Below are 25,320 nucleotides of genomic sequence, written 5' to 3' on the forward strand. Positions count from 1 at the left end.
TTTGGGCTCACTTTGGTCTATTACCTAATTTAGACCCTATGAAACCTTGATACATTAGTTCAGGCTCAATTTAAATCATAATTTGATGCTTATATATATGATTATCCTCAAATAATCTCGAATATAAATTTATTCTCTAATTAAACTTCAAAAATATTATCAATCCTTAATCTAGTTCCCTAATGGTATCTCAATTTCCCTAATTAAATTCATATTTAAGAATCAGAATGCTACAGTAGATCCTTAGAGAAAACTTCTAGCACTCTTCTAAAGCTCATCACAAATAGTTAAAGGATATTTTTTTTTCACATAGTCTTATATTTTTTTATAATCCCTCAGTTATGCTAATTGGTAGCATTACATCTACAATTGTGTTTCTCCAATCTAATATTCACATCCCAACTAGCTATCATATTTTCTCGTAATCAGGGTTGGTTATACTTGAACTCAAGTAAAGTTGCAAAATCGATAAATTGTTCTACAACATTTCGTTAAAAATTGTAAGATATTTTTTAAAGCGTTAAATGCTTAAAAAAATAAAATATTTTTAGTGTTTCAATGTATAATTAATATGTTTTTTCTTCAAAAAAATTTAATAAATAAATTACTTTATATTTAATGGTATGTAATTAATTAAATAAATTTGTCTAATGAAAATAAACATGGACTTTATGAAGGGATAATTTGAGAAAAATATGATAAATATTTCTTAAAATTTGTAATTTTACTTGGAAATGAAAATAAAGAGACAATTGATAATTTCTCTTGTATTCAAAAACTGAAGAGTGAGGCAAAATTTTAAATAATTTTATTTTGTTTTAAAAAATTTAGAGCTAAAATCCTATCATTGAAGACAGAAATAATACTCCTTTTTTTTTTAATCAATCAAACAAAGAAATAATTCATCAACATTGTTTTTCTTTTCCGCTAATCTAATCAAAATATCCGCTATTTTTTTATTTTAATTTATTTTTTGATGAAAAATATCAGACATTGTTGATGTCGAAGAGTCTTCAAAATCAAACCAGCTAGATTTTAGCAAGCCCCGTCATTCACTGGTCAATCCTCGAGCTATGAGTATATCATTGCTTCATCGTTCTCAGGGTCAACAGGGACGGCCGCGACCCAAGCCCTCTCGCACCCTTTAATCGAAAGCCACACAAGGTCTACGAACCGATCGAGGTATCAGTTTTGACTGTTGAAATAGAAATTAAATTATAGAATATCCACGGTCCGCTAAACTCCATCGATATATTCGTAAGGAGGTCAATTCAAGAGTCATTGAGAGACATGCCATCCGAGATCGAGGTCGTTGAAGAGGTCCAATACCGGGATCAGCAACCGGTAGTTTCCGGCACTGCGTCCGGCGGTGATCAATTGGGGGACGAGAGCTTGCGGAACGATGTCTACACCGCTGCGGCTTATGGGGATTTGGACAAGCTTCATAGATTGGTGGAGCAGGAGGGTTGCTCCGTTTCGGTGCCCGATGGGCTCGGATACTACGCTCTCCAGTGGGCTGCACTTAACAATCGTACTGCCGCTGCTCAATACATTATTGAGGTTTGTTGAATTGTGTTTGATTTATTTGCATTTGAGCTTGTCTTGCTTTCTTTTTTCTTGCTTCCTTCTATTCCATATTCGGTTTGGCATATTTCAGTTTCGACAACAATTTTTCCTGATCAATTGCTTTGTTTTATTATTTATTATATATGCTATTGGAGGCATTAGAATGCAGCTTTTTTTTCCGTTGCTCTTTGTTCTTTTGAATTGACCTGTTCACTTTGGGGCCTAGATTTGACTTGTACGATGTTCTTATGAGTGTGAGTGCATCTGGATTTTGCACTTACTGAGTCTGATTGATAATTAAGAATTATACGTAAAAAAAAAAGAAAAAAGAAAAAGAAAAGATGGTTAAGGATTCATACAATAGAGAAGTTGCTGGTGTTTTCATCCTCGAATTTTTAAGAATTATCCTTCTATGTGATATAGTTCTTATAGCAGAGACAAGAGAAGAGGTTAATTGCAAACTTGAGTTATGGAGGAGGACATTGGAGACGAAAGGTTTTCGTTTGAGTAGGAGTAAGACGGAATATTTATATTGTAAATTTGGTAAAGAACTATTCGACAATAATTTGGAAGTGAAATTGGGAGATCAAATTATACCTCAAGTGAAAAAGTTTAGATATTTGGGAGCCATTATTCAAAATGATGGCGAAATCAGTGGAGATATTTCACATAGAATTCAAGCTGTGTGGTTTAATTGGAGAAAAGCTAAAGGAGTTATTTGTGATCGTAAGGTGCCTAATAAACTTAAAGTAAAGTTTTATCGCACTGCTATCAGACCGGCAATGTTATATAGTAGTGAATGTTGGGCTCTAACGGGACAGCAAGAGCATAAAGTTGGAGTAGTAGAGATGAGAATGTTACGATGGATGTGCGGACATACACGTAAAGATAAAATTCGAAATGAGCACGTATGCGAAAAAGTTAGGGTGGCACTTATTGAGGAAAAAATGGTAGAAAATTGGTTGAGATGGTTTGGGCATGTCCAAAGAAGATCAAGGGAGGCATCAGTGAGAAGAGTGGAACATATAACTTTGAGTCCGATTAAGAGAGGTAGAGGAAGGCCTAAGAGAACACTCTTGGAAGTTGTTGAACGCGATCTCTTAATTAATAATATTCTTAAAAGTTTGATAAATGATAGAGCACAATGGCGTCTTGCAATCCATGTAGCCGACCCCACCTAGTGGGATAAAAGCTTGTTGTTGTTGTTGTTGTTGTTGTTGTGATTGTTTGTCAACAGTTTGGGATTTGCATAATCTCATGTGACTAGGTGTTCATGTAAGGAGAGAGATAAATACTTAACAATTTATAACAAAAGAAGAAATAACAATTTGTTTGGCTCAAACTATATTGGGCCTGAAAGTAGTACTGGACCTCGTGGATTGGACGTCCCAACCAAGGCTACAATAGCTGGAGACCAATAAGTCAAACACGGCGATGGAGTAGCAGGCCTTTAGTAAAATGAGGCTTTGCAACGGTTTCTCCCAGTTATAAGTCTTCGTACCCTACAAACATGGAGCAATTTGTGGACCATGAAGAAGAGCAGGTTCCCTACATGAGGGCAGGGTAGTTACAATTTCAAAAAGAGCATAACTATCCTTGCTAAAAAGAGGGCAGGCTGTAAGAGGAGGGCATCATCCAACATTCTAGGCAACCCAGCAAACACTCTCAATGTTTTAGCCTCTAGCACTACTGCAACTTGCAAACTTGATTTGCTTTGCCTATGTTTTTACTAGTTCTTAGGTTATTCACATTTTTTGCTAGTGTGGACTTTGTACCAACTTTACTTTCATTAATACGAGTTGATCACTCAACGTTTTGCATCTAGTTCTATTGGTTTAGTCTTAGTGATTAATAGAGAATTAAGGTAAAGGATCATGGAATCCATAATGTTTTGATTGAGGAGTTGCTCCTCTAGCATGCTTGGTGTGTGTGAGGTTCTGTTCCTATCTCACGTGGAACAAACCTTTTAACACACCTACACTTTTGTCGAAACTATGCCACAAACAAGGTTAGAAGATAATAATAAGAAAATTGATGTCATATCTTATGGTTTGAAGTGTGGTGTTGTAGACGCAATACATGAGTCAACACTATGATGACTTAGAGATGACTATGTGGAAGAGTTTCCACATCCAGAACATAAGCCTCATCTTGATTTTGATGAAGGGGGCTCCCAGGTATAGGTTGACACCTAGGTATATGTTGGAACCCTAAACATATTTTGAAAAGTTGAAAACCATATAGTGCAACATTGGGCGCCAAATGGAGAAGCTAATTTAGGTACATAAAGAATATAGTCGAGAGTTAAAGATTTTGAGATACAAATACTTCCTTTCCCAACAACAAGAACAATAGTCGCATATGCAATTTTGACTTTCAAGTTCCCAGCACATGGAACATAAAAAGAGAACAATTGATGGCAATCGATTATTTGATCTAATGCTATATAGTCAACAATCCACAAAGATTTGTTTTGTGAGGCTTTCAAGGCTTGAAGGAAGTTACCCTTTTTAGCCACTAATATTGCAGATATTGACTTTGATATGGGTTGCCATGTGAGACGACCACCTAGAAACCCACCCTAGACACAATTTTCAAACCCTAGAAATTGCAACCATGTGGAACATGTGAGAGAAAAATATATTTCTCATTCATACTCACTAGTGCTATACAAATGGGTATTTATACATCAAAATGGAAAACGTAGATAATAAAAGCTAATAACTACTAATAATGACTAATAACTCCTAATAAATAGAGAAGAATATTTACAATAATTACAACATTTTTCACAGGGCTTCACCTTTGGAGAACTTGGCCATGTGGATAATATAAAACTAAGGCTCCATTTGGGTACCTTATGCTTAACTTTTTGGAAGTGCTTTGGCACTTTCACAAAGTTAAAAGCTGTTTGGATTAAACATGTGAGATGAATGTATATCATGAAAGCACATCTCAAATGGAACTGAATGTGGTTTCGGAGGACGTAACTATTGATAACTTTTAGAACTCACATTTGGAATGTAACTATTTATTTTACCATGCTACCCTTTTGCTTATGTTCTTCTTTTTGGTCATCCTTGCCTCTCTTGTTCTCTGTGTCACTATTTTAGGAGGCCATGATCAAGAGCTCCAGCACAACACATGGCTTTTACTCCACATCCAAGCTTTTTTGAGTGTCTTTATTCAAGGGATTGTTAATTTTTTTTTTTAAACTTTTCCTTTAAAGTGTCTTGTTTCGTATTATCATTGTTAATTTTTAAATCAAACATTTAATCATGTTAATTTTTCCTTTTAATTTAAATTTAACCTATTTGGCTCTATAACTTTATGAGCATGTAAATAAAAAGAATCCCTTGTAAATAAGCATATAAATTTTAACATAATAAATTTTATGTTATTTTACAATCTTCACATTTTTTAAACATTTTTAATTTTAATATATTATATTTGTATGACAAAAATTATAGATCATCATAAATCATTATCCTTTTTGGTCATTGTATATTCAAAAGCACAAATCATTATTAATCCAAATAATTTTCAGTTTGCCAAACTAATTTTTGAAAAATTGTATCCAAATATAAATTTCGTTACAATAACTGACTTTCACTAAAGTAACTTTTGCGAAATGAATTTTTAGCAAATAGACTTTTGGCAAACCAAAAATCAAACACGCACTAGACTCTTCCCTAGTTCGCCAACAAGAGCGACATTCACGTGGTATGCTAGACTCCCTAGAAATTCGTTCATGGGTGGATAAGAGATGGAAAATTAGTTCCATGATCATTTTCACATCACATAGTTAGAGGTGTGTATTGTGGAATTGTGCAAAATGATGAAAAGGCTAGGTGAGAGCCTAGAGCATTTCCTCACTAGGTTTGAGAAGCTTCTAAGTAGGTGCAAGTTGCAACTCTTAGAAACGGAATACGTCAAGATGGCCTAGAGAGGGTTAGAATTAGAACTTCGGAAGAAGTTCTAAGGGAGGGAATTCTAGGATCTCTTTGAATTGATTGCTATGATGGAATTTTGGGATTTTTTTGAATTGATGGCTAGGTGACTGAGTATAAAGAATTGTTGTTTGAAGACAACTAGTGCAGAAAAGCCTCTATGGGGATGTATTTTGCAAACACTACCCACATAATAGTAGTGGCAAAGAATGGAGGAAGGAGGAAAAAAATATTATTTGCCATACTTGACCAACGTTTGGAAAAGGCTAGGACCTCAACCTCCACTTAAAGACGAGACACCTAAAGAGGTCCCTCAAAAAGCTCTAGTATGTCACATGTTAGACCAGCCTTTTGGCAAGTTTGACTGCTACATCAAGTATTGAACTCCACCTTATGTTTGGCAACCATTTGTAGGTAAACCGATTGTCTAGGACATTGGACTAAGTGGAGAATAAAGAACAACCCCACGAAAAAAGATAGAGGTAGCTTTAAAACAAAACGAGCCATCCACACAACCACAAAGCCAAAGACTTGTGGTGCCTCTAATGAGGTTCCCAATATGCAATGGAGAGTGGTTCCTCATCACAAACATCTTGCTTTGTTGACTAGAACACAAGAGAGGTTACAAAGAAAGAGAGCCTTGAAAAGAAGGTAAGAGCAAGCTTGCTTACCAAGGGCTAAGGGAACTTGCAATAAGTTCTAATGGAAAAAGATCAATGGTGGTAAAGAAAAAGATCAACGGTGGGTTTACCACCAGTTGGACAAACGATGTACTTGCTGTTGAGGGTTTAGAGAAAAATGGTATGCTTGCCAGTGTCAGGCGTAGACTTGCTCTGACAGTTCATCTTCCCAAAAGCCTAATAACCATTAATAAACTTGGTCTAGGCCTTTGTTTGGAGTAGAGTGGGGTCTTTAGGATTGATGTTGCCCAAAACAAATTGGCCGATGATAGGGAGGCTAGTGAATATAAAGACATCTCTAAGGGTCATGGTAAGGGTTCTGAAAAGGTATAGGAAGCATGAGTACTTGCTACTCTAGAAATAGAGCAAGGTTTGGATCAATAAAAGGTTGCTTTTAAACAAAGAACAACTCAAATTGATTTGGTCAAGAAGCCCCAATTGGTGCCACATCCCAGTGGTCGGAGCTGCTTTACCTTGGGTACCCATTTACTCTTGTTATTGTTCTTTGGCTAGCATTTAATCTTTTCCAAAGAAAGTGGTTTGTGGGTGCATTGCTAGTAAAAAAACTCCTATGGGCACACTATAGGGAAAAGGTACTTGGTGGGTTAGAGTATGTAAAGGGACACAAAATCAAGAGACTATCGGAGGGAGTTGGAGTGAACAAGTAAGGAGATGCCCTAAGGTTTCCAAAGACAGAGAACTAGTCAAGCAAAACACAAGTAAAAAGAGAGCAATAGAACAATGTAGAAATATGAAGGGCAACATAATCACTTACCCAAGTTGGCAAAATAAGGGGATCTTGGCTAGAGCATGAGAACCCAAAAAAAAAAAAAAAACCAATGTAAGGGTTTATGCTCAATGGGTGTGACATCAAAAGAATCAAGAGTTGGGTTAAGGGGGCTTGCCTTAGGAATAGAAGAACTCGAAGCTGCCATAACAAAACTAAGCTTGAAGATGATGGCTGTGACGATTGGGGAGTGATGAGATGAATAAGAAGTGCTAGTGAGGGTAGGCAATATTTGAATTAAGAGAAGGGTAGCCAAAGAGTTGAACCTGTTACACTTAACTCGAATCTGGTGGTAATGCTTTAAAAAGGTGTGCATGCCTCATTAACCATGCCAAGCTAAAGGAGGACATATGGTGCTTGAGAATGATCTGAATAGCAAAACGCACAACCCTTCTCCATAAAAGAGCTGTGTGGGGACAGTTGTTGGGCTCAAAATATGTTGGGCCTGAAGGTAGTATTTGTCATTGTGGATTGGTCGTTTGAACCAAGGATACAACAACCAGAGCCTAATAAGTCAAACCCAATTATAGAGCATCAGGCTTTAAGTGAAATGGGGCTTTGCAATTGTTTCTCCCTAGGATCCGGCACAAGTCCATGTCCCCTAAAATGTGGAGTATTAAGTGAATCATGAAGAAATATTAGGTTCCTAGCATGATGGTAGGAGCATTTACAATTTCAAAAAGAGCATGATTGCCTTTTGCTTAAAAGAGGGTAGGTGGTAAGAGGAGGCATCATCCAACATTCCAGACAACGTAATAAATGCACTTAGTGATTTAGCTTCTAGCGCTACTGCAACTTGCAACCTTGATTTGCTTAGGCTATGTTCATACTAGTTCCTAGGTTATTTATGTTTTATGCCCAGTTTGGATGTTGTACCAATTCTACTTTTGTTAATACGAGTTGATCACTCAATGTTTTGCATTCAGTTATATTGGTTTAGTCTCAGTGATCCAAGAGAATAGAGGTAAAGGATCTTGGGATCACAATGTTTTGATTGAGGATCTGCTCCTCTTGCAGGCTTGGGCGTGTGAGGTTCCATTCCCATTTCACACAAAACATAGTTTTTGTTCCCATATCTCTCCATGTAATTGTCATCCATATCCATTTGCTCATGATAGAATGTAAAATCACTTATGTATTGATGGAATTAAATGTATTATCCATATATTTCCATACTGGGGCGTTTTGATAGGGAATTCTATTTTCAATCCATCTATGCAATATATGAACCTTATTCAATATCAGCTCAATAAATATTTGATGTATTGATTGCCAGCATGGAGGAGATGTAAACGCAATAGATCATACCGGCCAGACAGCATTACATTGGAGTGCAGTTCGGGGTGCTATCCAGGTTGCAGAGCTTTTGCTTCAAGAAGGTGCACGAGCAAGTGCTGCTGACATGTATGGGTATCAGGTTAGTTTTATCTGTTCCCTTTTTTATTCAAAATAATGTTAAGAATCTCATGTGATAAATTGTTGGATGCTAGTGCAAAAAGTCTATTGGGCACATTGTAAGTGACAATTGAGTTAGTCACTTTTCCAATACAAACAATTATTTGTTTAATAAAACTACCAATATATATTTTAATAATAATCGAATATTTATTTTATATAATGTCATTCCACCTATCAATAACTGCACAGTGATGTAAATATTCTTACATAATCTAAAATTGGAAGTCCTAATTTTATTTTAAACTTCACGCAGGCAACGCATGTTGCAGCTCAATTTGGTCAGACAACTTTCCTCTACCACATTGTTTCAAAGTGGAATGCTGATCCTGATGTTCCTGATAATGATGGAAGAAGCCCATTGCATTGGTAAATTAGAGTTATATTCACCCACCTTTTCTACTGCTATGATTCGTTAATTGAAAAGGTTTTTTCCCTAATGTGTTGCATGCTGCTGTTTTGGAAATAGCCCATTTAGTAAACTTTGACCCAGACAAATACCTTCTTTTAACATGTTTGCATAGGTTGTTTCTGTTGGGTGCTCGAAATAACAACAGGAAATAAGAAGAACCAATCTATTAAGATGATATAGAATAAGAATCTCGTTTTATATTTTTCTCAATTGCTATGCTTAGTAAAATCTCCAAAGGGTTTAAGAAATTATTTTATTGATGATATATGCCATCTTTTGCATTGCTAGGCATATTTATAAAGGTAAATATAAATGAAATCTAGGTAACTAGATAATGAAAGACTAAATAAAATCTAAATGAATGAATAAAATCTAAATCTAGATAAAAACTAAATATCTAAATAAAATCTCCTAGATAATATTCAAATTTAAATTAAATAACAAAATCATACATTAAATAACAAAGTAATAAAATCAGATTTAATATTTCTTTTGTCGTTTCCTTCTCGAATAAGTCTTTAAGGGGATCTTATCATTACCCCCTCTTGAAAACTCAACTTGTCTTCAAGTTGAAAAGAGGGAATTTGAGCATGCAAAAGGTCGTATTCCTTCCAACTAGACTCTTCTCTAGGCCGTCCAAGCCATTGTACTAATAGTTCTAGCGAATTATGGCGAGTCTAGCGATGATCCAAGACTTAGTCTGGTGCCACATGGAATTCCAAATCAGCAGATAATGGCAAGGATGCTGGACTAACAGGCGGATCAACCCATGAGCAGGCTACAAAAGACACATCGAAAATGGGGTGAACTCGTGCATCTGAGGGAAGTTCCAATTCATAAGCGACCTTCCCAATCTTCCTAAATCTTATAGGGCCTAAAGAAATAAGGTGACAATTTTCCGAACTCCTCTTGGTGAGTGATTGTTGGTGAAAAGGCTGTACTCGCAACCACACAACATCTCCTTCAACATGCTCAACTTCTCTCCTATGCTTGTCAGTATAAGCCTTCATCCAGTCTTGGGCCTTTTGCAAATCATCCTTCAGGAGTTTGAGCATTGCGTCTCTTGTTTCCAATTGATCTTCTAGATCAGTTATAGGAGTTCGCCTTTCACATAAGGGAGTAAGGTAGGCGAATCTCTACCATACACTAACTTGAAAGGAGAAGAGTTGGTTGATGTATGGTGACTTGTATTATATGAGTATTTTGCTCAGCAAAGAAACTTGTGTCATAACCGAGGTTGTTCATGGGCAAAACATTGCAAATAGGCTTCGAGACCTTGGTCGACCACCTTTGTTTGACTATTTGTTTGGGGATGGTATGCAGTACTCATTTTTAACTTGATATGGCTTAGCCAGAATAATTCTTGCCAAAAAGAACTCATGAAGATAAGGTCTCTGTCAGAGACTATTGAGTGAGGTACCCCATGTAGTTGGATAATTTCTTCACAGAAGACTGTCGTAACCTTCTTGGTGGTGTAAGGACGTGTAAGGGCAATGAAGTGGGCATATTTAGTCAAACAGTCCACTACTACCAATATGACTTTAAAACCACCCAACTTTGGAAGACCAGTGATGAAGTCTAGAGAGATGTCTTCCCAAATCCAAGAGGGTATTGGTAAAGGTTGAAGTAGACTTGATGGTGCCAAGGTTTGATACTTGTTTTGCTAACAAATGGTGCAATGTCACACATATGCCTTCACGTCTGTTTTCATGGAAGGCCAATAAAAGTTCTCCATAAGCCCCTTAAATGTCTTAAGAAAACCACTGTGTCTGCCCATGACAGATGAGTGAGCTTTTGCTAATAGATGGGGTTGTAATCGTGATGTGTAAGGAATGACAACCTGATTATTATACAAGAGATTTTGGTCAACCAAGTAGAATTTTGGCCAAGATGGGTTCCTTTTTAGATCTAACATGATCTCATTAGTGAAGGGATCAAGTGCCAACTCAGAAGAGAGATCATGAACCTAGAGGCAAAAGGTATTGCCATTTGGAAAAAAAAATCTGCATGTTGGGGCCGTCTTGACAAAGCATCAACTCCCTTATTATCCACACCTGCCTTGTGGATGATAGTAAAATTAAATGGCAAGGGCTTTATGATCAATCTTTGTTGAGTATTAGTTGTGTTACGTTGTTGTAATAGATATTGAAGGCTAGCATGATCTGTCTTCATGAAAAAATGTCTCCTAAGGAGGTAATGGTGCCATTTTTGTATGTTAAGAACTAATGTTAGGAGTTCACGATCATAAGCTGACTTGTAGTGGTTGGAGACCAAAAAACCTTTATTGAATGAAGCAATCGGATGGTTGTTTTGCATGAGAATAGCAACAATCCCTTCTGTTGATGCATCACGCTCAATTGTAAATTCCTTCTCAAAATTGGATAACTGTAAGACGGAGGCTATCATCAGTGCAAGCTTAAGGCGATTAAAGGCCTTTTGAGCTTGCTCATACCATAAAAAGGCATCCTTCTTAGTCAACTGATGTGTGCAATGATCCCAAAATGCTTCACAAAATGTCGGTAATACCCTACAAGGCCTAGGAAACCACACCATTCCTTCATCTTTTTAGGAACAGGCCGTTCCTGCATTGCCTCCACCTTTTCAGCCTCAACCCTTGAGCAGAAATTTTGTGCCCTAGAAAGGGAAATTGTGGCCTCCCTATAAAGCATTTTTTTTAGATTGACACAGAACACATTTTCCTACAAGGTCCTTAAAATTGTGCGCAAGTGGTCTTGGTGCTGTTGAAAAGAGGCACTATGCACCAAGATGTCATCAAAATATACCAATACAAATTTCCTTAGATAGGGACGAAACAAAGTGTTCACAGCAACTTGAAAAGTAGCTGGGGCATTGGTTAAGCTGAAGGCATAACTATGAATTCATAATGCTCGGAATGAGTGCAAAAAGCAATTTTATGAATATCATCAGGTAACATCCAAATTCGGTGGTATCTAGAATAGAGATCAAGGTTGGAAAAATAGGTAGCTCCATGTAATTCATCTAATAACTCATCAATGTTTAGAATTGGATACTTATCTGGGATTGTAATGTTATTCAGTTTCGATAATCTATGCAGAAACACCATGAACCATCTTTCTTTGTGACCAATAAGATTGGGCTTGCAAATGGATTGGAAGTAAGTTGAATAAAGCCCTTTTTCAGCAATTCTTCAACTTGTTTCTCAATCTTTGTCTTTTGATAATACAGGTACCTTTATGGCCGCAAATTAGGAGGGTTGGTCCCTGGTAGCAAGGGAATGGCATGTGAGTGGTTTCTAAATGGAGGCAACTTGGTAGGTTCTTCAAAAACTAATGGAAATTCTTCAAATAGTGGCTCTGGGTTGAAATATTGAGATTGATTAGAGTTCACAAAAGTTTCTGTTTGTTCCAAAGAATTAAACTTAGCACCTTTAGCGTTATTAGGAACCCCCTGGATCTTATACTTGTTGCAATTCAATCAAAAAATCATGAAGAGTTGGTTCCAATTAGCTTGTACTGTGTTAAGAGATGATAGCCATTTAATACTGAGAACTAGATCAACCCCTCCAACAGTAAAGGAGTAGAAGTCTTCCTTAATGGTTGGCCCAGTTAGATGAACTACTATATTTTTGCATATTCGGTTGCAACGTATAATGCTACTATCACCAATTTGAACTCTAAAGGAAGAAATAGACTGTGCTAGTAGTTGGAGATCTTGCACTAGTGCATCTGAGATAAAATTATGTGTATACCCACTATCTAACAACAATAGTACTCCACGTGCGCATAATATACCTCTCAATTTCGTTGTTGAACCCGTGTTTCCACCTAAGATAGCTTTTAGAGATATTTTTGTGTTTTCAAGAGTTGTTTCTTCAAGGTCCGCATCTTCAAGAGGAGGAAGGAGTTCCTTGCCTTTGTTCATGATCTCTAGTAGCAAGAATGAGCTATTGCAGTGATGACCCAGTTTGAACGTCTCCCCACAGCAAAAACAGAGACCTTTATCTCTCGTGTTGTTGCTCGACTCCCTATGAGTTCTAGTCCCAATAAGAATGCTAGTTTTTACTGTTCATATGTTATGTTATGAATATACTACACCAATTTGTTATGTATAGATGATGGGCATTCATGAGAGGGGTATTGGTATGAGGCACGGATACTTAAAAAAAGTAAACATATCTGTATTCGATACATATTCGATATGATACTTGTAGGATACTTTTGCATACGTATCCCATATTCTAATATTTGTAATATAATTTTTTTCTCATAATTTTTTATTATATCACTTAAAAACTTGATAAAACGCTTAATATTTTAGTTGATTGCTATAAATATCCTTATATTACTTTAGAAATTCTTGTTTAAAAGTCAAAATTCATATACCTATATCATAAAATGTTGAAATATATATTATAAATATCCTCGTATCCATATCCTAAAATTTTGAAAATTTGCCATATTGTCGTATCATGATGTATCTTATCAGATACTCGTACCCGTATCTATGCAACCTAGGTATTGGATGCCGTCGAGTCTGCTGTTCTAGCTAAGGAGGAGGATGATGCTGGCAGTCTGGAAGATTCTAGTTATGCGTTCGAATATAGGTTGGCAAAGAATGAGTTTGAGGGTCTTCTCTGGTCGTGTGAAGGAGGAGGCAGTGTTATTAAACCTGTTTTGGGTCTGAAACTGATTGGGCCTGGGTCTGCGTGCGTAGATCTTTTTTTTTCCCCGTAAACTCTTGAGCAAGTCTAGCAGCATTGTAAATAGAATTTGGCTTATGTATCCGGATGTCTAATCGTTGTTCTTCTCGCAAACCATTGAGGAAGACGCCTAACAAACAGTGTTCTGGCCAATTCTTGACTTGGGCAGAGTGTTTAGCAAACTGTGAGTGATTCTCTTGTATGGATCCCTCTTGTTTGATGTTGTATAGGAATTCATCAGGATTTTGGTACTCTAGTGGTCTAAAATTTTCTTGAAAAGCTGTCACAAGTTCATCCCAATGATGAAGAGTCCACTCATGGTTGATCCAAGCGAACAATCTCCTTCCAGATGCATAGATGCCCTATCTACCTTAACTTCAGGTGTGTCATAATATTTAAAATATTTTTCTGCCTTTAAGAACAACCCTTGGGGATCACCTCTACTGAATTTTGAAAATTCGATTTTGGTGTGATGAGGCCTATTGTGTTTGTGATTCCCTGGCTCATTTTCACTTTCTTCTTCTTCATAATAGCATCTGCGGTGGCTCTCCCTTGTCTTCCTACTTTTTGTGAATGCAAAGGCTTAAAGAGCCTCCACTTTTTCTTTCAGCACATCAAGAGTTTCAAGTCTTAAAGCGATGGAGGCTAATTGATCAAATACAAGTGGGTTTTGATTTTCTAGGGGGTTGTTAGATGAGTTGTTAGAAGGATTGGTTTCATAACCATTATGTGTGGTAACCATGACTCTGATACCAAATTGTTAGATGTTCAAAATAACAAAAGGAAATAAGAAGAACTAATCTATTAAGATAATATAGAACAAAAATCTCGTTCTATATTTCTCTCAGTAGCTACACTTAAGAGAATCTCTAAATGGTTTAAGAAACTATTTTATTGATGATATATGCTAGCTTTTGCGTTGCTAGGTGTATTTATAAAGGTAAATACAAATGAAATCTAGATAACTAGATAATGAAAGACTAAATAAAATCTAAATCTAAATAAGATCTAAATAAATGAATAAAATCTAAATCTAGATAAAAACTAAATATGTAAACAAAATCTCCTAGATGATATTCAAATTTAAATTAAATAACAAAATCATAAATTAAATAACAAAGTAATAAAATCAGATTTAATTTATCTTCTATCGTTTCCTTCTCGAATAAGTCTTTAAAGGGATCTTATCAGTTTCTTGTGAGAACATAGAACACTTGAAATTTGGTTTGAACTTTTGAATAAGCTCGCTGATTGTGTTGATTGATGAACGTTATGTAATTTACTTCTGTTTTGTAACATTGTCCGTTATGAAAGACATGTTAAAATTAGATCTGAGGTGTGGCACCCAATCGATAGCATACAGAGTTTATTTTGTATTTAATTGGTTGAACATTATTTTTTTCTTACTACATGTTGACTTTTTCTTAAAATCTGGAGGTAGCTTATTGATTCAATTTTCCACATCTTTGTTTCTTTGTTATCAATAAACTTAATTTTTCCTAACTGGTTTCACCTGAATGCAAGAAAGGACAAAAGAAGGAAAAAGAAAGAAATCGGGACCCTACATTTTGAATCCTCTGCTTAACTGAAATGGTTATTTTATGGATTAAGGTGTTGAGAGAATTCCTTCCTTCTTGGTTTGAATATCAGGGCTGCATACAAAGGCTTTGCTGATTGCATTCGTCTTCTGATATTTCTAGATGCATATATGGGGCGTCAGGACAAGGAGGGTAAGTTTAATGCTCTAATATGTATTTCCTCCCGGATATGGTTGCTCTGAAATAGTATAAGCATTGATATTTATATAGGGTGAATCTATTCTTGATTTTTTGAAGCTGTTTAGTAATTTTTATTTCCACTAATTCTACTCAGGTTGCACTCCTCTCCATTGGGCCGCTATCAGAGGTAACTTGGAGGCATGTACTGTGCTAGTACAGGCTGGCAAGAAAGAGGACCTGATGGTTACTGATAATACTGGCCTTACACCTGCACAGCTTGCTTCTGATAAGAATCACAGACAAGTTGCTTTCTTCCTTGTAGGTGTTTTATAATTAAAATATTATTTATTTGTTTAGTATTGTCTCCTTAGTGGTAGTTTGGCATTCATTTAAATTAGCCTCTTTTGTTTCCTGCTGATTGATTTTTTTGAGGTTCTTTTTTCCTTTGTTAGTGGTAGTTGTTTTGCAAAGAATGTCTAAGTACCAATTGATGAAAGTTATTATGTGCTCATTAGTTCCCTTTTTTCTCTTTGCAAAGTCGTAACTTTGGAATAGACATGTATTTAGAAAACTTTTCATAACTCCATTTGAATATCTGCTATGAAACTTGTATACCATTTCTTTTTATAGTCTGCTCTTATAATTTGGGGATTTGTTGTTAGATGTGTTTTTAGATATACTATATTCTTCATGTGATCATATAGAACTCTGCGTAAATATACATGGAACCGTTTGTTCAGATCTTGGGGTGCAAATTACTTTTTTTTTTTTTTCTCTAGCTACTGATTGATACATAAATACCTTTTCCAAAGCAACACATCTCTCGGAATCGTGAAGTCATGCATATGTAGCAGTTTGTATTTTAGGAGCCTATGTGGGAGTGGGGCTCTCAAGTGTGGTGATGAAAACAGTCAGTATTCGTTTGGTTAACCTAGACATACACATTTTTTATGTTAGGTGCATATTCACATTTTGCTTATCTAATGAATATTCACTTATTATTGCTAAAACTTACAGAATGACCAATAACCTATTATATATATATTTATATATTTTTGGCCAAAAAAGACCAATAACCTATTTTTACTTTTATCACCTAGAGAATGTTGGATAAATGAATGAGTAATGCTTGCCCAATGCTGACAAAATTGTAGAGAAGTCTTGTTCCATCCATGTATAAAAGCACCTTGAGATCTTAATCAATCACTTACAAAACTGTTTTGTCCACAAAATTCTTGATGGCAAAACTGAACAACCTTTGCAACATGCAGTGGTCATTTTATTCTGAAAAATCTGTAATTTCTGAAACTGCAAAAACTGCCTTCTCACTCCGAGTACTACATAGTGGCTTCATCTTGAAGTCATGTGCCTATTGTGTGTGGGTGTGATTGTTGGAGAGGTTAGGGTAAAGTAGATACTTGGTATATTTGAAAGAGGGAGGTACCTTACTTATGATTGTCTTTTTGTTTCTCTTGTTAGGTGTTTTTTCCTAAATGAATGATCCTAGTTATACTTAATTTAAGCATGATGCTTCTGAAGATATAAAATTCTTTTCTAATATTGCCCCCTATTTTGTACTGATGCCAAATGACGTGTATTTCCTCTGGTGAGGTTTATTTTCTGAACTAGAATGAATAAGAGGTTTTATTGTGATTCTAAATATGTTCTATAGGGTAATGCCAGAAGGTTGCTTGATAGACGCTGTGATGGAAATAGCCACCTTGGAAAAATCTCCAAATTAGGACTTGCTCCTGTACTTTGGTGTATAATTTTTTTGCTCCTGGTCACCTATATTCATTCGGTCATCTTGGGTATCTATTTTTCTTGTATTTCTTCTTGTGACAATTGTTCCAACAATAATAATACTTTTTTGTAATGTTTCTTCTAATTTTTATTCTTACGATTTCTACAGCGGCAAATCTGCCAAAACTAACAGCTGCCGCTGGTCTTCTTGCATGGTTTGGAGTTTTCCTTGCAACTGCTGGATTATTTATGTTTTACAGGTGTAGCAGGTAGGTGTCTTGGGTTTAAAAATAAGCAGTTTCTCATAAGCATAGTAAATGCATCAACCTTCAACTTGTAAATTTGGAGGCTATTTTTTTTTTTAATCATGAATCATAAATTGTATTGAACTTTACAATTTAGAGACACAATAAAAATAATTTAAATCATGTCTTACAAAATTGTATTCCATCAACATGTTATCAAATAATAATATCAAAGAGGGAACTCTCAAATTCTAAATTGTAAGACTCGGAAAGCAAAATCACTTGCAATAATAATAACCCAATAATTATCTAACTGATAACTCACATGTTTCTCAAGTTAAAAAATTTTCCAGAATTAATCATTTTCCTTATAATTGTCACTGATGTCATCATTATTGTTGTCATTTTCCTACAAGACAATTCTTCCATCCTTTTCCTTACGGTGATAACCATCATCTTTGGTGTCTTCTTCAACATCGTCTTGTTTGTAAATTACTTTTCCTTTTTCTTGTTCGAAATAAGATTTCATGGACCTAGATGTAGAAATGCAATTACAATAATTGATTAATATAAAAAACTTTAAAAATTACTAATAACATGTTTAAGATTGCTTGTGCAATTAATATAAACCTATCTTCCTCCTCTTACTTGGGCCTCCAAATTATCATGGACAAGATCAACGTCTTTCTTTAAAAAATGGGACATCTCATGATAAGTGATTATTTTAAAACGCTATTATATTCACTGATACATTTCACAATATTAAAATAGGGTTTCTTCACCAAATTAAATGGCAACACATTTCCATATGCTCATATACAAGTATCCCAAACCATTTGATCTCTATCCTTCAACATGTCATTAATTGTTAATTGCTTTATATTATTAGGCTTGGATGAGTCTGAGGCACATCTTCCACTTCCTTTGTCTTGGATCCCTTCTTTTGCGTCTCATGTTCTTGACTTTCTTTATCATTCAAACATAATCATACCATCATCTTCTTTCTGCTGGTTGTTTGCAGCAAAGATCCCGGTTTCATCAGAATGAACGTGCATGACTCTGAGATTAATAAAGATGATGTGAGTTTTTCCCCCCTTTTCTGATGAATTTTGCTTTAGATTTCACTTTCTCCCAGAAATTATAATTTTCTTCTTTTTCGCTTATGTATGAGCACTATAAAGATCTTGTATACATTATCAATATTGTATTGTGAATAATTTGTGGCAGGAACCTCTCTTAAAAATTGAGATAAATCATCCTGCGTTGCTTGCTGGAAATTGGTCCCTTCTTTGTGCAACATGCAAGGTTCTCCCTGCATTATTTAGATTGTCAGACCTCTTACAATAAAGAATTCTTCTCCAGCTATCTCTGACTTGCACACACTCAGATGCACATGCTCATCTTTCTAATACTTTATACGATTCGTGCATGTTTTATTGTTTTTTTACTTTAGATTGTCAGGCCCCTTCGTGCGAAGCACTGTTCAACCTGTAATCGTTGTGTGGAACAATTTGATCATCATTGTCCTTGGGTATCTAATTGCATTGGCAAGGTATTTTCTATATAAGTGATTGCGTAGTTTGTTTGACATGTACTACTTGAACTCTTTTAACTGTAGATTAGTCTTTTCGTTTTGCTTTGAGTTTAAAGGGGGAATGGTCGAAAAAGAGAAAAAAATAGTGTTAGACATTTCTTATGCTCCTGCCCTATTCTCTGTTTAGCAAGAAGGACAAAAAATATTTTTTATGCACCATTTCACCGCTAGTAATTAATTGTGACAACGTAATATAATTCAAAATATAATTGATGACTGAACATATAGAAAGTCAACCTGCATATAAGACAATCTTAACAAGATAATCAATCATGAATCATGACATCTGGCACTTTAATTGTAAAAAGCATATATGCCTAGCAAATTTAGCATTAGATATCTAAATTAATTCCTCTTTATATAATGCAACATTGTCATAATGATCATCATTAGGCAATCCTTCAAGTACCTCTTATGAGATTTTTGTTTGATCTTAAGCCATATCTAGAGTACTGGAAGGAATGATGACATTGCCCTCTCTGCCATTGGTAATGATATCATGAGTTAAATCATCTCAAATCCTTATTTTATTTACTCTGAATGATTTAATTTTGGTTGTATGGTTTGATTAAATCTTTAGGTAGCGTCTGCAAAATCACCTAATTTTGGGCTGTTGGTGTGCTATTTTTATGTATTGCGAGCTACTACTACACAAAATAGCTCTTGTTGCATAGCGATTGCACAGGCTAATGAAAGTCGAAAAACTACAAACGTGGCATGGTGCTAGGAGCCATAGTGTTGACTAACAAGCTATATAACAGTATTCATGACCATGATTTCACCTGGTGTAGCTCAAGTATAACTGTAAACTTTGCCTCTTATTAATGAATTCACCTTTTTACTCTTTAAGAGAAAAAGAAATCCTTTTTTTACACATTTTTTTTTGATGGTGGATTTAGCAAGCAGTTTTTATTGGTTCATTTTGGGAGAATGATTGAGCTTGTGAGTGAAAATGTTGTTGAAAGTAATAAAATAGTTTCTTTTTCTTTTTCTTTTTCTTTTTCTTTTTTTGCTTTCCCTTCAGTATCATAGGTTTTTGAACCAAGATTAATCTAGTCGGTACTGTGAAGGTTTATATATAAGATATTCTGTGACCAAACATGATGGATGAAATCACTTAGAAAAGATTTGGATCGTTAATCTTTTCCCATTTCCTTTTGTGAAGGTATGGAGGTGAATGGTGACTTAGGCTAATACTATCTAATGAACCGCCAACTTTTCTTCTTCTTTTCCTATTTATTGGGCGTGCAAGTTGTTTTTTTATTTAGTTATGATTAAATTGACCTGATTGTGGTGGAAACTGTAATATATGATTGCAGAGGAACAAATGGGAATTTTTTCTTTTTCTTGTTCTTGAAGTTTTAGCAATGTTGATCACTGGGGGAGTTACTGTTACAAGTATGTGAACTTTGACTTGCGATGGACTTTCCTTTTATTCCCCATTCTTTTTAAGTTACCAATGGGAACTCGTTTTTTTGTGTACAGGAATATTAACTGTTCCACTTTCTCCTTCATCATTTGGAGCACGGATTCAATATGCATTTACTCATCTTGTGGGGGCTACATCATTTCTAGTTGTTGATTTTTTCCTCTTCTTTGGTGTGTTCGTTTTGACAGTTGTTCAAGCTAATCAGGTATGTATTGAAAGTCTCTTTTTGTATTATGTGTTGATTAAGAATGCTGGCAAACATGTGTAAAACCACTGATTTTATCAAACCACATTGTTCATCACAAATTTCAATTTCCCTTGTCCACGTCTCACTTGTTGCACTCTAGTTCGAAGTCAAGCATCACCGTTGCTGCAAGTTGCAGTAGCTTTGTAGTCTCAATTGTAATCGTCTGTAGTTTGACTTAAATCAACATCATATAACTGAGGATATAAAATTTTGAAAAGCCAAAACTTTGGAGTTCTGTTCATAACATAATAATGTATTATTCTTCGACTACTTAAGTCTGAAGCTTGGTTAAAAGTTGCTGCAGCTCTGTTCCCTTCTCTATGAATTTGATGTAATTTGACGTTGATTAATGCGAACCATGTGATCAAGGATCCACAAGGAAATAAAATAAACACATTAGTGCTCATGATGCTATATTTCATTTCTTATTTCAAAAGATCTTGGAAGCTTGCTTGTCTCATTTATGTAAAACGCAAAAGGATTGATCTCCTTGTCCTCTTGAGTTTATATTTACAACAACAACAACAACAATAACAAGCCTTTATCTCACTAGGTGGGGTCGACTACATGAATTGCAAAACATCATTGTGCTCTATCATTTATCAAGCTTTTAGGAATATTATTAAGAGATCGCGTTCAACAATTTCCAAGAGTGTTCTCTTAGGCCTTTCTCTACCCCTTTTAATCGGACTCAGTTTTATGTTCCACTCTTCTCACTGGTGCCTCCCTTGGTCTTCTTTGTACATGCCCAAACCATCTCAACCGATTTTCTACCATTTTTTCCTCAATAGGTGCTACCCTCACTTTTTCGCGTATGTGTTCATTTTGAATTTTATCTTTACGTATATCTCCGCACATCCATCGTAACATTCTCATCTCTGCTACTCCAACTTTATGCTCTTGCTGTCTCGTTAGAGCCCAGCATTCACTACTATATAACATTACTGGTCTGATAGCAGTGCGATAAAATTTTCCTTTAAGTTTATTAGGTACCTTACGGTTGCAAATAACTCCTTTAGCTTTTCTCCAATTAAACCACCCAGCTTGAATCCTATGTGAAATATCTCCACTGATTTCGCCATCATTTTGAATAATGGCTCCCAAATATCTAAACTTTTCCACTTGAGATATAATTGGATCTCCCAATTTCACTTTCAAATTATTGTCGAATAGTCTCTTACCAAATTTACAATATAAATATTCTGTCTTACTCCTACTGAAACGGAAACCTTTCGACTCTAATGTTCTCCTCCATAACTCAAGTTTGCAATTAACCTCTTCTCTTATCTCTGCTATAAGAACTATATCATCCGCGAAGAGCATACATTTGGGAATTTTCCCTTAAATATGTTCCGTCAAAACATTTAGGATCAAGTTGAACAGATAAGGACTCAGAGATGATCCCTGATGTAGTCCAATCTTTATAGAAAAATCTTTTGTTTGACCACTAGGCATTCTTATACTAGTTTTTAACCCCTCATACATATCTTGTATGGCTTTAATATAAGCAATCCGTACTCCTTTTTTTCCAACGCTTTCCAAAGCACTTCTCTTGGTATACTACGATCATAAGCTTTTCCAAATCAATAAAAACCATGTGTAAATCATCATCTTTACAACGATACTTTTCCATTAATCCCCTTAGTAGATAAATCGCCTCTATAGTTGATCTACCTGGCATAAAACTAAATTGATTCTCAGAAATACTTGTCTCCAATCTCAACTTGTGCTCAATTACTTTCTCCCACAATTTTATTGTGTGGCTCATGAGTTTAATCCCTCTATAGTTAGTACAATTCTAAATATCTCCTTTATTTTTATAAATAGGAATTAATGTACTTCTCCTCCACTCATCAAGCATTTTCTTGGACCGTAAAATCAAATTAAATAACTTAGTTAACCATCTCACCCCTTCTTCACCTAAACATTTTCATGCTTCGATAGATATACAATCAGGTCCGTTGGCTCTACCATTTGCCATTTTCTTAAGAGCTTTCTTTACCTCCTTATCACGTATTATTCGATAGAATGACAAATTTTGTTCTCCTTCATCAATTACTAAATCCTCCAAGTTACTAAATGAACCCTCTCCATCATTGAAAAGTTTGGAAAAGTAAGTCTCCCATTTATTTTTAATTTCATCATCTGTAACTAAAATTCTTCCCTCTTCATCCTTAATACACCTTACCTATTCTAGATCCCTTGATTTTCTTTCCTTATTCTTGGCAATCTTATAAATGTTTCATTTTCCTTCCTTCGTCTCAAGGTTCTTATAAAATTCTTCAAAAGCTTTAGAACGAGCTTCACTCACAGCTTTCTTAGTTTCTTTCTTGGCCATACAGTATCTCTCCCAATTATCCTCATTGTTACACAAATGTGTGGCTTTAAAACAGTTCCTCTTATACTTGATTTTGTCCTGTACACTATTATTCCACCACCAAGACTCCTTATCTCTCGGACCAGAACCTTTTGATTCTCCCAAAACTACTTTTGCAACCTCCCGTATCTTTTTAGCTATATCCTCCCACATAATGTTAGCACTTCCCTGAGATTTCAAATTCCTTTGTCCAAAAGATTTCGCTTGAAAATATTTTGCTTCTCACCTTTTAATTGCCACCACCTAATTTTTGGTGCTACTACTTGTCGACGCTTTTGGATTTTACTCATAATACACACATCAAGGACTAGAACCCTATGTTGTGTCGTTACAGCATCTCCGGGGATCACCTTGTAATTTTTACAAAGTCTTCTATCCGTGTTCCTAATCAAAAGAAAATCAATCTGTGACCTTGAGGACTCCACTTTTGTAAGTGATGAGATGCTCATCTCTCTTCTTGAAACAAGTGTTGGCAATCTTAAAATCATACGTCAATGAGAAATCAAGAAGAGTTTGTCCTTCATTGTTTAGCTCTCCAAAACCAAAACCACCATGCACCCTCGTATACTGACCAGCTTCCCTCCCAACATGCCCATTAAAGTCTCCTCCAATAAAAATCTTTTCACTCTGTGGTATGTGTCGAATCAACCCCTCCAGATCCTCCCAAAATAATTCCTTAAGACTGGCTTCTGTTCCGACTTGCGGCGCATAAGCGCTAACAATATTAACAGTCTCACGTCCAATTATCATTTTTAAGGAAATAATTCTGTCTCCAATTCTGCTAACTTCTACAACATTCTTCTTTCACTCATTATCCATAATGATGCCTACTCCATTGCATGCGCTTACTTTTCCTGTATACCAAAGTTTGAAACCTTGAATATCCTTAGCTTCTTCTCCACGCCATTTTGTTTCTTGCAGGCAAAGGATATTGATTTTCCTTTGAATCATAACCCCTACAACCTTTACAGATTTACAATTCAATGTCCCAACATTTCAAGTATCAAATCTAATTTTGCTCTCATGGACTAACCTCTTTAGCCATGCACGTCCAGAATGACGCGGTAGCCCTTGCTCATTTAAAACTACATTCGGGCGCCGATGCAACGGCTCTAACTTACTTATCACTGTACTCGAGCCATGCAGCGCGTTACTTACGGGCAACGACCTAGCATTAACATTATAATGTCTATTGTTTATGTTCATGATAGATTCAACAAAGTTTTACATTGGCTGTTGATGGCCTAACACAACCCTCCTCCTTTACCCGAGCTTGGGACCAGTTATAAACATAGGTGGAGTTATGTTTACATGTAATATATTTTGCTTCCTGCAGATATCACGTAATATTACAACAAATGAAATGGCAAATGCAATGCGATATAGCTACCTTAGAGGTGCTGGCGGTAGATTCAGGAATCCTTATGATCATGGGATCAAGAAGAATTGTACAGATTTCTTGATCGATGGATACAATGAAGATGTGCAATTAAATGAAGAATCGGATAACCCTGAGGGTATAGGAATGATAAATATTTCAAGGAGCTCAGGCCTCGCCAATGGAGGCTCACATTCTCATATTGAAAAGGGCAATGGCCATGTCATTAATGTCAGTTCCAGCGGCACCAGTTATAATTCGCGCCATGCTTATGCTGATCACAGTCACGGCAATGGTCATGTTCATTCCTCTCATTGTTCCCACAATAATGTCCACAGCAAATCGAAAAATGAGAGTGTTCCTCTCGGCCTAGGTCTTGGTCTTGGTCGGAACTCCAGATCTGGTGCTTCCTCATCATGATAATTACTCGTCTGGTTGTGCTGAAGTGTAATGTGCCATAGGAATTACATCTGGGTTAGATTTTTGTCTATTCAATTTATTTTGGCTCTAATCCACTGCTTAGTGTGCAATTTTGTGGCGTTATATTTTGCTTCTCTTTTATCAGTGCTTATTGATAAAGTGCTGTTATTTGTTTAGCATGTTGGGAGACAAGAATGCGGAACTTGTGATTCATACCTTATGGATTGGAATGACCAAGTGAAAAAGGAGAAATAGAAAATCATGTATCATCCCACTGATTTGGAGTCCAACGATGAAGAATACTAAATCGATGTCTAGCTAGTCACAGTGAATGCGTACGTTATTTTGTAAATTAGCTTTTTCTTATTCTTCTTTACGGTTATTATATTTATCAATGTATTCTCCTAGTCTCAGCTACGTGCTCATCCTTTTTACATTACTTGTACGTAACATTACGGTTCAAACTTCAAAGGTTACAATGACGAAAACAAATCGAACCAAATTCATCAAAGGTATGAATCCGATATGTACCCTTTAAAGAATTAGAATAATGGATCAATGGACGCTCCATCACCCTTGATTCCAGTTTCTGTGGAAAAGCAAAATGAATGTGTCTTTTCATTGCTTTTGATGGGTGG

At 35.7% G+C, this 25,320-nt stretch overlaps 1 protein-coding gene across 3 annotated transcripts; it reads left to right on the top strand.

Moving 5' to 3' along the window:
• The first annotated feature begins 1,024 nt into the window (after positions 1 to 1,024).
• LOC129307909 (protein S-acyltransferase 24-like) lies at positions 1,025 to 25,267 on the top strand. Of its 3 annotated transcripts, none has more exons than XM_054948861.1 (14): positions 1,025 to 1,182; positions 1,263 to 1,560; positions 8,260 to 8,400; positions 8,695 to 8,807; positions 15,182 to 15,261; positions 15,404 to 15,567; positions 16,922 to 17,060; positions 17,162 to 17,261; positions 18,259 to 18,316; positions 18,465 to 18,542; positions 18,691 to 18,789; positions 20,151 to 20,229; positions 20,317 to 20,465; positions 24,221 to 25,267. In XM_054948861.1, exons 2-14 carry the CDS (start codon positions 1,291 to 1,293, stop codon positions 24,680 to 24,682), a joined length of 1,932 nt encoding a protein of 643 aa, XP_054804836.1. In that variant the 5' UTR covers positions 1,025 to 1,182; positions 1,263 to 1,290; the 3' UTR covers positions 24,683 to 25,267. The 3 variants fall into 3 exon arrangements, 2 of the variants coding, with proteins under 2 accessions (XP_054804836.1, XP_054804837.1); XR_008592508.1 differs by having other exon boundaries at positions 1,032 to 1,560; positions 24,221 to 24,736; positions 24,860 to 25,267; XM_054948862.1 differs by having other exon boundaries at positions 1,029 to 1,560; positions 24,860 to 25,267.
• The last annotated feature ends 53 nt before the right edge of the window (positions 25,268 to 25,320 follow it).

Source organism: Prosopis cineraria, unplaced genomic scaffold (assembly GCF_029017545.1).
Source record: "Prosopis cineraria cultivar Desert tree isolate PC_DT_omini unplaced genomic scaffold, ASM2901754v1 PC4, whole genome shotgun sequence".
Taxonomy (NCBI): Eukaryota; Viridiplantae; Streptophyta; class Magnoliopsida; order Fabales; family Fabaceae; genus Prosopis; species Prosopis cineraria.

Coding starts and splice junctions, on each gene's coding strand:
- LOC129307909 (XM_054948861.1), top strand. CDS start 1,291: ATGCCATCCGAGATCGAGGTCGTTGAAGAGGTCCAATACCGGGATCAG. Junction 18,543..18,690: donor TTCTTTGTGCAACATGCAAG/GTTCTCCCTGCA, acceptor TTTTTACTTTAG/ATTGTCAGGCCCCTTCGTGC. Junction 20,230..20,316: donor TGGGGGAGTTACTGTTACAA/GTATGTGAACTT, acceptor TTTTGTGTACAG/GAATATTAACTGTTCCACTT.